The following is a 12,501-nucleotide window of genomic DNA, read 5'->3' on the forward strand; positions in this document are numbered from 1 at the left end:
TGCCCTCAAGGAGCTCACAATCTAAGGAGGGAGACAAGATGTAAATAGGTACACACAAGATCCATACAGTGCAGATATTAAGTATTCTAAGAGGAAAAGGCAGTAGCAGCTAGAGGACCTGGAAAAGCCTCCAATAGAAGGTAAGTTCATGAAAGTGCTTAAAGCAAGAATCTCTCTAGGTTTATCCCTCAGGGGCCTGAAAATGTTTCTTTTCTATCTAAGGACTTGAGCATCTATGATTTCATAAAACTAGAGAATCTGAGAACTGGAAGCAACTGTAGAAGTTATGATGACCTTACCACCTTGTTTAACAAATGAGGAAGAGAGGGTCCTTAGAGACCAGAAGACTGGCCCAAGGCGGCACAGCCACGGTCAGAACTCAGGGACCGTAACTCCCTGTCTGGTGCTCTTTCCACCATCACAGGCTGCTTTTCTTTTCCGCATGGTATTTTACTTGTTTAATTGCTAAGGCATTAGTGAATGAGGCATTAATCATTAAGTTTCATTCAGGTCCTTTCACTCTGTACAAATGAAAAGAATTATGAGGTAAAAAATAGCTGCCAGGTTTCTTGGCCTCCTCAGCCAAAGCAATCTCGACATGTGACAGTCCCAGCAAAGGTGGGGGTGGCAAGCAGTACCCAAAAAGAATAATATGGGGGTGGACAATCACCACTAGAGAGTTCACTTTCTAACAGTGCTGTTTAGGCACATTTGACCAGATGTTGTTTATGAGCCAACATAGGAAAAAATGCTAAGACAGAGAGGAAAAGGATGGAACTAAATGTAACAAAAGCTGTATATACTAACAGCATAAATATCATAAGGCTGCTACAATTCATTAAAAAATCTTTGACTTGACTGGAAAGATTTTTTACTTCTAAAAGAGAAAGCTAATTTTGTCAATAGAACTTTGTTTCAAGTGAAGAAAATTAGAGACTTTCACTTTTAAGAAAAAGTTAGAATATGTTGACAGAGTTTTATTTTCTTAGTCAAGAGAGCTAAACTAAAAAATCAAAATTGTAGCTCTTAATGAAACAAGAAATTTTAAGATCTCCTCTGGTCCCATCCCAAAGTCCCTCACGCATGGAAAGTGTTATTATTTTCATTACACTAATTAGGCAACTGAGGCCCAGGGAAGGGAAGGGACATGCCCAAGACTGTAGCTTCTGAGATGCAGAGGAATCCTCATAGTTCTACGTGGGTACGAGTTTAACAGAAACACAGCAATAGCAGTTTGAAATCAAAGTACAATAGGAGGAAAAAAAAGGAGGGAAAAAAACCATTTCAAGACTTCTTACCTGCAGGGCACTATTGAGGAAACAACTGTTTTGTCCAGGCTCATTGCTGAGACCTTTACTAGGAGCTATGGAAGTTGTGCTCCGTGGGGCAAACATCCCCTGCACACTCCCCCGTCCTACAGAAAAATAATTCCTTTTCCAAGACATTGTTCACAGTTAGCCCCAAACACACAGAGGGTCTTTATCTGTTTGAGTATCCTGTTGTTTAAGTGCTCAACAGAAATGGAGGCGCAGAGCAGTCAATTTTTGTAGCAAAAGTTTGAGCTGGTACCTCCCCACAATGGGCCAAAGTATTTCTCCAGGTCCAGATGAAAGAACTGTCATTCAACTGCTCCCAAAAGTAGCAAAATTCTAACATCCAAACAGGAGGGATGCAAACAGTGGGGATCCATGTTCATCTGCAAGTTGTCATTCTATTCAGTACTTTCACTAAAGTGGCAGCAACTCCACAAAGCCTTTGTGAAAAACTGTAATTTTCAATTCCAGAAACATCCAGGATCAGTAAGGAACACTTTTCTTGGGATTGAAGACAAAAATCCAACTAGGAAAAGGCAGACAAACAGGAGTAAAATGAAGCTCTCTGGGGCTACAGTTGACCTGTTCCATCACCTAGTGGCTTGAAAAGAGCAACTCCAATCCCGAAAGAAGGGCAAAAAGATTCCACAACAACCCTGGAAGGAGATATGCATGGTGCTTTGTTTTCACTTTGCCAAAAATTCTTCTAGTCACCCATCCAGAACATCAGAGAGCTCTGTCTCCTCTTTTCTTCTGTGACTGGAATAGCCAGCCCTGCCAGAGTGCTTTAGAAAGGAAAAAAAATAATAAAAGCTTACATCACTTAATGACTGTGCTGGCTTAGCTATGTTCTGCCAACACCAATGTTACCTCACCTCTCACTACAAACTTGAAACCTTGACATAAAAAAAGAAAAGACAAAAAAAAAAATCAACAAGGAGAAAGAAAAAAAGGTGTGGGGCATGAGTCCCGGGAAACTTCTCTGAAATTTGTTTGAAACAGGTTACAGACAGAAGTTGATTTCAAAAGAAGCAAAAACAAATACACAATTTTTCAGGATCAAGCAAAATTGAGGAAGCATACACCCAACCTTGACCTTAAACAATTTCTGATAACCCTCTGACACAGAGTTTACAAGTATACGTATATTATAAGTAAATGCATTCTATGTAATACACATATGTTGTGTATATAATTATGAAAACTTATCTACAGTCTGGGAAGGACAAGTCATCAATTTGGAATTTGTTCTAAACAAAGGTATCACATATGTGAGAGATATCACAGGCATACGACTATTCCAGTTTGTCAAAAACAAATCTCCTATATTCTCTGCCAGGGGAACAGGGAAGATTAAAGACACAAATCCGTCATCATCAGATGACAGAGCTCATGCTCAGAAAGGAATCAAGCATCTCTTTTTTTTTAAAGTCAACCATGAAAAGGAAGCAGCCAATGCCAATATGAAATCTTAGAAATATGTATGTTAAACAATATTGCGAAGAACAAAAAGCATCTTCTTTGAGCATTGTTATATCACTCTTACTTCCAAAATACAAAAAGCTAACAGCTTTAGAGAGTGAGAAACATACACTTTTGCACAAGAACCACTCAGAATGAAAAGATATAACCCACAATGGTGGAAGGAGTACCCACACCAAGGAAGTATTTCAAAAAGGAGACATACACACACACTTCAAGTACTAAAGAGCTGTGATTTCATCAGTGTGGAAACTCCCCTCCACTGACACACACAGCCATTCTCTAGGCCTTAGATCATGATTTTCGCTACTTGCTATCACTGGCATTCCTTCAGCCAATAGCTAACCTTCTGGTGATCAACCCCTCCAAACAATCGAGACTGACTTTCAGATGACACATAGGTTGGCTCATACTGAAGCCTGACCATCTTATGAGGAATTGTTTTGAACTTGTGTCTGTTGTAACAGCCTTTGAGATCTCCAGGCCATGATAAGATCTTTGGGATAGGGCTTTAGTGATGGATACAACACAGAGTGCAAGTTTATATATGTATGGAAAAAATGCTGAAAGGTTTCATATCAAAGGTGAGTTTGGAGCCAGGTTTAAAAGGAGAAGGACTGATTTAAAGAAAGAAGGCAGGAGATCATCCTGAAGGAAAAGTCTTTTAAACAGTCAACTTACAATCCAAAAATAAAGGGAAAAATAACTTTAAATTTAAAGCCAACCAACAGAGTATGGAATAAGAAAATAGAAATGTTTTAAGGCACTGCTAAAGACACCATTTAATAAAGTAATAATTTCACATGCATCACTATAGTGTCTCTGCTATTTTAGAAGTGCAAAGTGCTACCCATATTTCAACACAGGTAATACAAAAAAAGAGAGATGAGAAAATGTATTGTTAATTGACCAAAATGCATCCAGAATATCAAGTATCTCTTAGGCAGTAAGACCTCCATAAAGACGGGAACACAAAATTTTAAAATATACCAAAGAGCAGTGTTATTCTCAGAACAGTCATAATATTTATTTCTTATATCTCACTGTCTGGAACTCTGCTTTGGACTTATGCTTGTTTTATACACATTTGTACATGTCTTTTCCTCTTCTATTTGACTATACCCTATATGAGGACACAGTATTATCATCTTTTACTTTTGTATTCCTGGTAGGTAACCCTTATCCAGCACAGTGCTGGTAAGCCTTAATAAATGTTTGTTGAAATGAACTGAATTGATTCCGCTGCTCAACTTCACCTTTGGCCTAACAAGAATGCCAATGAGAAAAAAAAAAGTGCCAATGAGGGAGCAAAGGTGAGAAACTCTAAAGTGAGGACGTTTCTGGAAGAAGATAGCCACAATCTCTTCCTTCCTTTCAAGGTTTACCCAAAAGAAGTGTCTAGTCCAAACATGACAAAATTACAAATAACAAGTGCTAAGTTTCATTTTGATCAAAAACTACCTCTGTCTGGGAGGCAGATCTTGTCCAAACATGATAAAATTACAAATACAAGTGCTACTTTTCATTGTGACTAAAAATTATCTCTGTCTGGGAGGCAGGTACAATTTCAAGTGTCCATTTCAAAAATCTGAAACTTTTTTTCTCTCTCTCTCTTACACACACACACACACACACACACACACACACACACACACACACACACAGAGAGAGAGACAGAGACAGAGAGAGACAGAGAGAGAGAGACAGAGACAGAGACAGAGACAGAGTGAGTGTCTAGTCTACCTAAGCAACAAGTGAAGAAAATAAGGGCAGTGGTAGGAAAAGAGTCAAAGGGTTACAAAGTACACATCTTTTACATCATACCTTCTCTAGGCAAGACAGAAACTAAATGATGAAAACAGAAAAGATTAAAGTCAAGAAAAGCAGCAACAGATGACACAAAGAACTAGTTATTTGCCCAAGTTATTTAAAGGGAAAACAGGTAATTAATTAATTAATTGGTCTGTAAGTTTTAAATCTACGATGCTATGAGCCTACATAGATGTACAGGTACAAATTTTAGTTTCTCTGAAGTGACACAATATTTCTAATCTGTACTTTAAAATTTAGCACTTAATTATGTAGCCTACCGTTCTCTAATTAGTTTATGTATGTTATCTTGTCTCTCCAGCTAAAAGTACCTCAAGAAGAGAAACTATGTCTTAAATTTATACTGTTATCTTCTACAGCAACTAGCACAGTTCTGAACACAAAAGAGGCACTCAATAAATGTTTCTTAGTGGCCAACATTACATTAAAGATATGCCCAGGTCTCTGACATAGGGCAGAAAAAACTCTCTCTTCCCTCCCCATACTTCCTCAAGGGCACACCCTAACACAATACTCACACACCCCATTCAAGTCTGCTAAACAGCCTTCAGCCAGTCAAGCTGCATTCCTACAGCACAACTGCGGCAAAGGAATGTCAAGTGCCAAGCCTTCTCTTTGCTAACAGCCCAAATGACTTGGCAGACAGGTGCAGTTTCCAGGATCCACTTCCAGAGCCTCCTGAAACAGCCTGACTTTGGAATACAGTCTAAGAAGCAAAGTGAGGAACAGGGGAGCCATCTCTGAAGGCCAGTATCCTATAGGTCATAAGGTGAAGAGTTTTTGTTACTTATATCATACATTTTCTAGGTGTGTCAGAAACTATAGATCGAAAACAAGACAAGACAAAAATGAAAGCCATTCAGTTTAGCAACAAATGATGGAAAGAAACAGCTGTCAATTGTTTACCCTGAAGCTATATAGTTCATAAAACAAAAAACTATTAGGGCAGGATAACCCTCCACATTGTGAGGAAAGAAAATGTATTTCTTGCTACAGAACCCAAAGAACTTGGGAAAAATAACCAATTTTTATCTGCAACAAAGCAAAAAAAATTGTATTTTGCTGAACAATTCAAATGAGAAGCAAAGTGAGATATATATATATATATAAGATATAGATATATAATATATAGATACATATACACACATATATGAGATAATGACAGTAATAGATGATGATACTGAACCTTTTAAGTAACATTGGAGGATATCCCAAGCAAAGACAAAAAAAGATGTTTAAAAAAACCTTCAGATACAGCAGGGTAATATAAATTGGAATATACCTTACAATAAAAATATTTTATCAATGGAAATGTAGGGAACATACCAAATGTAAGAAACCTAGAAAGATGCTAAAAAGTTTAAAATAATAGCTTGCCTAGTTAGGATGCCCTAAATTAAAATCTAAAATACAATGTATCAAACTAAATTTGTGTCATTTTGAAAAATTAAAGTTACAAGAGAATGGCCTCATCTAATATTCATATTACAAGTGAAATGCTGAATTTTGTTTCAGGTCAGAAAACTGTCAACAATTTGGAAAGAATTTTAGAACAATCTAAAGCATGAATGAAATGACAGGTTTGATTTAGAATATACATGCCCAAATCTATGCATTTTGGTTAAGTGCTTGAAGCATTTTAATTTTATAACTTTTAAAGGGACTACCTCTTTAAACACTCCCTCATCCTCTCTTCACTTTTGTTCAGTTGTGTCCAACGCTTCATGACCCTGTGGACCATAACATCCATGGGGTTTTCTTGGCAAAGATTCTGGAGTAGTTTGCCATTTCCTTCAGGGGTTAAGTGACTTGCCCAAGGTCGAACAGCTAATAAATGTCTGAGCCTGGATTTGAACTCTAGGCCCAGCAATCTACCCACTAACATCCAGCTGGCCCACCCTCTTCACTTTCTCTTTAAATATGTCTCCTAGCCTTTTCTAGGATCTTCACAAATTTAAAGATGGAAGGCACCTTATAATTCATCTAAAATGAATCTCTTCATCTTACATATGAGGAAACTGAAGATAAGATGAAGTAACTTGTCCAGTGTCACACAGCTAGAAAGTGGGCAGAGCGAGGATTCAAGCTGAGGTCCGTGGATTCCAAATCTTGTCTTCTTCTCCCTGCTCCATACTTGACCCTCCCACCTCCTCAAGTTCTTTTCCTATTTTTCTCATCCCAGTCACTGTCAAACTCCTGGAAAAAGTAGTAGACACTCACGCAATGCTTCTGCTTCCTTACCAGTGACTCACTCTTTTAACCCATTTTATTCTGTTTTCCTTTACCACTACTCTAATGAAACCTATCTCTTTGAAGTCATTAATTGCCTTATCACCGAACCCATTGGTCATTTTTCCATCCTCCTCCTTTTTCACTGTCTCCTCAGCATCTCACATTGACATCCAACCTTCTGCCCCCGTCCTTCTTACCTTGTGACACTGTACTACTGTCATGGTTCTTTTCTTCCTGGATAAGAAGTATTCCTATTTTTCTTTCAAGCCTGGCCACTGCCTTCACGAACTTGTTCTTTTACTTATGCTTTCTCTGAGGCCTTTTCTCTCTATAGAGTCTTTGTCCTTTGCCTACAAACACAATTAGGGATACACTATTTTTAAATACACATATTCCTTTGACCATTAGCCACCCTCCTCCAGATACCATATTAGTTAACATAATTTAAGAACCAAAAGGAAACTTAGAAACAACACTCTCATTTTACAGCTGAGAAACTCAACACCAGAAGCAAAGTTCTATACCTCATTAAGAGCAAAGCTGTTTCTAGAAACTAGGTCACTCAACTCCTGGTCAGGAGATGAGAAAGAAAAGGTATTTAGATGAGCCAAACCGTGTAGGTTTGGCTCTACAGTGAGCTTACATTTTAAAAGGAAGGAGTTGCACAAAAAATAGAAACAGAGGTATATAACTAATGAAAAATACAAGCAAGTGACAAAGGCCTGTAGGAATACTACACAGATCAGGCATGTAAGCCCAAGAACTCCAGGAACAGCAGTTCCCTCTGACCCCTGACCACCAGCTTTGCTCCTAATCTTACCCACATAGCTGTCATGTTAGGAGGAAGAAGAGGTCCACTACCACACCAGCCTGCAGACCAGTCAAACCAATCTAGCTGAAGTAGCAATACATCGTGATGGAGTAACAGAAGGCAATATATGCCAGGACTTGATAAAACTACCACCTTTGCTGGGATGCTGGTGGAGACAGCAAGCAATTCAGAGCCCCCCAAAGATCACTGTTCCTGCTTCCAGTGTAATCTCCATAGCCATCATCAAGGAAAGCAACTTTTGTAGAAAAATTAAAAGCTGGCCACCACATAACACTGACCAACTGCCAATGGACTGGTAATCCTAATAGCTCCATGAGAAGTAACCCCTCCAGATCACCAATCCTGCAACCAGCCTATCCCCCAGAGCAATCCTTATGAAAATTCAACCAGGCAACTGCCTCTGTCAGTGCTATGGGCTTTATCTCCTCCGGAAGAGCTTCTGTAAACCCATAGAAGAAAGTTCTTTCCACCAAGGTTCTTGGCATTGTCAAATGGTTCAACATCAGATATAAATATGTTTTATTAATAGAAACAGCATTAAAGATAACCTGTTACTATCTGTTTTGCATCTGCACCCTAGGGGCCAATGGGCATTTTCCATCTGAAGCTCAGACCTCCTTTGTGTGTTATATTCCCCATTAGGATGTGATTGCCTTGCTTTTCTGTGTACCTCCAACACTTAGCACATAATAAGTGTTTAAAAATGCTTTTTCTTAACAGTTTTTATTGATACATTTTGTTCTCATATCACCTAGATTTCTCTTGTCTCTTCCTCTTCCCTCTCCCAGAAAAAGCCACCCTTCGAAATGAAGAATTTTTTCAAAATAGATAAAGAAGAAGATGGGGGGAAAATTTGGCAAAATAGATTAATATATTGAAAAAATTATTTGTAACGTTCCACATCCAAGGGCTCCCATCAATGCAAAGGTGTTTCCTCATATTTCTTTTTTAGAAAGCTTGTCCTTTGACATTTTGAAACATTTATTTTCAATTGTTTTGTTCTTTCCACTTACATGGCTACCAGTCAATAAGCATTTATGAAGCAGAGACTAACTGCCAGACCTTGCAGCTGTCACCATGCGTATTATTTTCTCTGGCTCTGCCTCCTTCACTTTGTCTTGGTTCATATGCTTCTTTCCATGCTTCTCCTTTTCCCATCATATTCACTGTTTCTTAGAGCAAAAAGAATGTAATCATCCATTACATTCTTATACCGCATCTCCCAATTAATGGGTGTCTACTTTGTTTCTAGCTTTTCGCTACCACAAAAAGTACTGCTATCAATATATTTTGGTTCAGCTTTTCTTTCTGTCTAGGTATATGCCTAGCAGTGGAAACCTCTGGATTAAAGGTTATGAACATTTTAACCACTTTATTTTCATAATTCCAAATTGCTGTCTAGAATGACTGGGCTAATTCACAGCTTCCCCAATTAATGTGTCTATTCTTCCACTAATAAATGATTTTTCTTTTTTTCTTTCTTTCATAGTGTAGGCGAGAGATAAAGACCTAAACCAGCTTAGTGGCTCTGTGAGTAGAGAAGACAGGAGAGTTTGAGAAGACATATAGGAGTTTGAGGTCTCATTTTTATAGGTGTTTCTTGGAGAACAAACCAAGTCCTATCTATGTCACCTTGGAGCCAGATTATCAACATATTCAAATCATCTCAAAGTTATCAGTGAAATTTCAAAGTCATCATTTCAACGTTATCAGCACCTTTTTGACATTCTGCTAGTCTGGAGCTGTGGAGGTCTGCATTTTGTCTTGGATTTACATATCACAGTACCAAAACTTGACAAGCAGTGTCTAAATGGCTTCCCCAAATTTGATATATATTACTAGGATGTGTTTTTGGTTAATATATGACACAATTTGTAAATTATGCTCCTTTGATCTTTGGGAGAGTTCACATGTAATATTCAGGTTTCCCTCTGCAATCTTATTTCCTGCCATTGCCCCCTTGTACCAGCTACTTATAACCTTACTTGTTATACTGACTAGAAGGGGGGAAGCATGGTGAGGGTGACTAAGATACAGCTATGTTTTTGTTTTCTTTTTTTGTATTTACTATTTTCTTTTAAATTTTTTTTTAGGCAATTGGGGTTAAGTGACTTGCCCAGGGTTACACAGCTAGTAAGTGTCAAGTGTTTGGTCTGAGGCTGGATTTGAACTCAGGTCCTCCTGACTTCAGGGCTGGTGCTCTATCCACTGTGCCATCTAGCTGCCCCTATTTTATTTTTCCCCAGTTAGATGTAAAAACAATTTTTAACATTTGTTTTTAAAACTCTGAGTTCCAAATTCTCTCCCTTCCTCCCTGCCCCCATTAAGAAGGCAAGTAATTTGATACAGGTTATATACGTGTAGTCATGCAAAGCAAGATACAGTTTTAACACAATAAGTAGACAATTTATGTGTGGGAGTGGGTAGGGATACATAAGGGGCACTTAGTAAACTTGCACAATGAGACATTTGGATGGCTGAAGTGACGGACGTATAGACTGATAAAATGTGAAAACCACTGCTTTATAGAACAGATCACTTGTTTTTTAAATTAGCAGATCCAAGAATGAATGGAGGCAGAAACTGTTTTTTTCTAAAAATGTAAGTTAAGCTAAATCTACATTGTTTGGGCCTGTGTGAGAACAGTTATTTCCTCCTAAGACCAAATATAACACAACCACAGGTTACATTTATTTTCAATACTTGAAGAATTCATGATATCATCCCTGTGGGTATTCCACCATAAAAAGAGATCTAATCTCTTTTGTGCCTTAGCAAACTATTGCTAAGGTAAAAAAATATATACACATTCATCACTTGGCAGTTAACTCTTAATGAACCTTTTCTAATTTAACTAGATTACTTGGATGACACAGTCTATCACAGAGACCATACCTGAAACCTTTCCAGTTTGGTAGGACCTGTCAAAGCTTGGGTTCTATTGATAGAGCCTTCAGGAACCTAGGTCCACCTTCATGCCATAGTGAGGCACTGGAATAAGATTTTAATGGACAATTTATACATGGCAATCAAAACATATTATAAAAACAATTCTCTTTTAATAACAAGGGGAATCCCAATTCCTAAGTAAAATGTTAAAATGTTTAAAAACATTTTAAGCAAAGGTCTTTTTGTTTACCTCTAACATGGGTAGGACAAAAACCGTACAATGCTATGGGTGCTTTGTTGATTGGCTTTGCTGATGAATATCATTGTTCAGGAAAAGAAAGAATTCTTCATATTTGTTTCTCCTTATGACATAATAATGTTTTATCTCAATATACCAAAATTTGTTCAGTCATTCCTCAACCATTGGATACTCAGTTGGTTGCAGTTTTTTGTTGTTATTAACAGTGCTTTCAAGAATATTTTTATACTGATAGACCTTTTTTTCCTGCCAATAATTTCTATAGGGCCCAAAGTCCAAAGACTGGGAACAATGGATTAATGATATGCATAACTTTATAATTTATAGTATAATTCCACTTTGCTTTTCAAAAGAGATTGAATGCAGTCACAGATCCACCAGCAGTATAACAGCAAAGCTGGGTCATGGGACCTATAAGATTGCTACATTAGACACTTTCCCCAGAATCCATTAATTTAAAAACAAAATTAGGAGGAAAGGGGAATGATATGCCAGATATAGAGCAGTTACAGTTGAATGCACAGAAAAGAAAAAAAGTACTATAAGGTAAAATCCATATAAATTAATAATGCTAATCATTTAATCATTCTTAACATCCCACTACCTCCATACTCCTAGCAGAGACCCACAAACTGAACCTCCCTATAGAGACTTTGTCCACTCTCAATATAGAAATAAAAACTTCAATTAGCAGATTAGAGAAGATTGTATCCCCAGTGAGGAATGTCTTCAAATAAGTTAAAAAGATAATAAATTTGCCATACAAATGTAATGAAGTGGAGGAAAATCTGGCAGAAGAGAAACATAAGGTAACATTAAAAGAATATATGGTCTATATACAAATCAAAATGATTGACCTATAAGACTGGATGCACAGAAATACTTTAAGGATCATAGGCTTCCCAGAAGACAAATTAAAAAAAAAAATCAGAACTCATGATGTAGGAAATAACAAAGGAAAACTGAATACAGAAAATAGCATAAACTGAAAATTTGTAAACTGCTTCCAAAAAAAAAAAAAGAAGTCCTATGCTTCAAATTCCAATATACACAATGGCTAACCTGAATCCAGTGACAGAAATTCCTGAAAAAGGAATTTTCTGTGAAAAAGATCTTCAAATACAAAGGAAAAGAAATCTGAATAACAAGATTATTCCATACTCAATGGAAACTGAAGAAGGGAATGGAATAATATATTCTAAGTCATGCTAAAACCCAAATTACCTACCTAGAGCAGAGGAATGAGGAGAAAAGAGAAGGTTTAAAACAGCCTCTGTGGGGAGCGGGATACAAAATTAATTTGGTACTACTTGCTGTAGGGAGGGCCCAGTTGAGATGAGATAACATCAATTTGCAGTGGAACCAGTCAGCACAATTGCAAGACTCCCTCCAGCTCTGTTCAGCAGAATGAAGGAGAGGGGTCGGGATTTGACAAGGAGTGAGCAATGACAAGAAAGAGGAGCAAGGAAATTGAGGGTAGAGAATAGAGTATAAATGGTTCACTATGGGGTCAAGAGCAGAAAGGGAAGAGAGTGTTCAGTGGGAAAGAAAGATTGCAGGTCATGGTAAGGATGAAAAATAGTTTTGAAAGGAGGGACACAGAATAGGGACAAAAACAAAAAATAAAGAATCTAAACAACTCTATTGCAAAACAGACTCTGAAT

At 37.6% G+C, this 12,501-nt stretch overlaps 1 protein-coding gene across 10 annotated transcripts in view; it reads right to left on the minus strand.

Moving 5' to 3' along the window:
- Positions 1–12,501, minus strand: part of USP54 (ubiquitin specific peptidase 54) — a 122,748-nt gene that overhangs the window by 53,549 nt on the left and 56,698 nt on the right. For 8 of the 10 annotated variants that reach the window (XM_078150844.1, XM_021006076.2, XM_021006070.2 and 5 more), the window contains one exon: positions 1,299–2,098. The exons of 1 other annotated variant lie outside the window; for it this stretch is intronic. In XM_078150844.1, the coding sequence (XP_078006970.1) occupies positions 1,299–1,445 (147 nt within the window). In that variant the 5' untranslated portion in view covers positions 1,446–2,098. Of the gene's footprint in view, positions 1–1,298; positions 2,099–7,054; positions 7,163–12,501 lie in introns of those variants that run through there. One more of the 10 variants, XM_021006072.2, reaches the window with a different exon arrangement.

Source organism: Phascolarctos cinereus, unplaced genomic scaffold (assembly GCF_003287225.1).
Source record: "Phascolarctos cinereus isolate Bilbo 61053 unplaced genomic scaffold, phaCin_HiC Scaffold_3;HRSCAF=262, whole genome shotgun sequence".
Lineage (NCBI taxonomy): Eukaryota > Metazoa > Chordata > Mammalia > Diprotodontia > Phascolarctidae > Phascolarctos > Phascolarctos cinereus.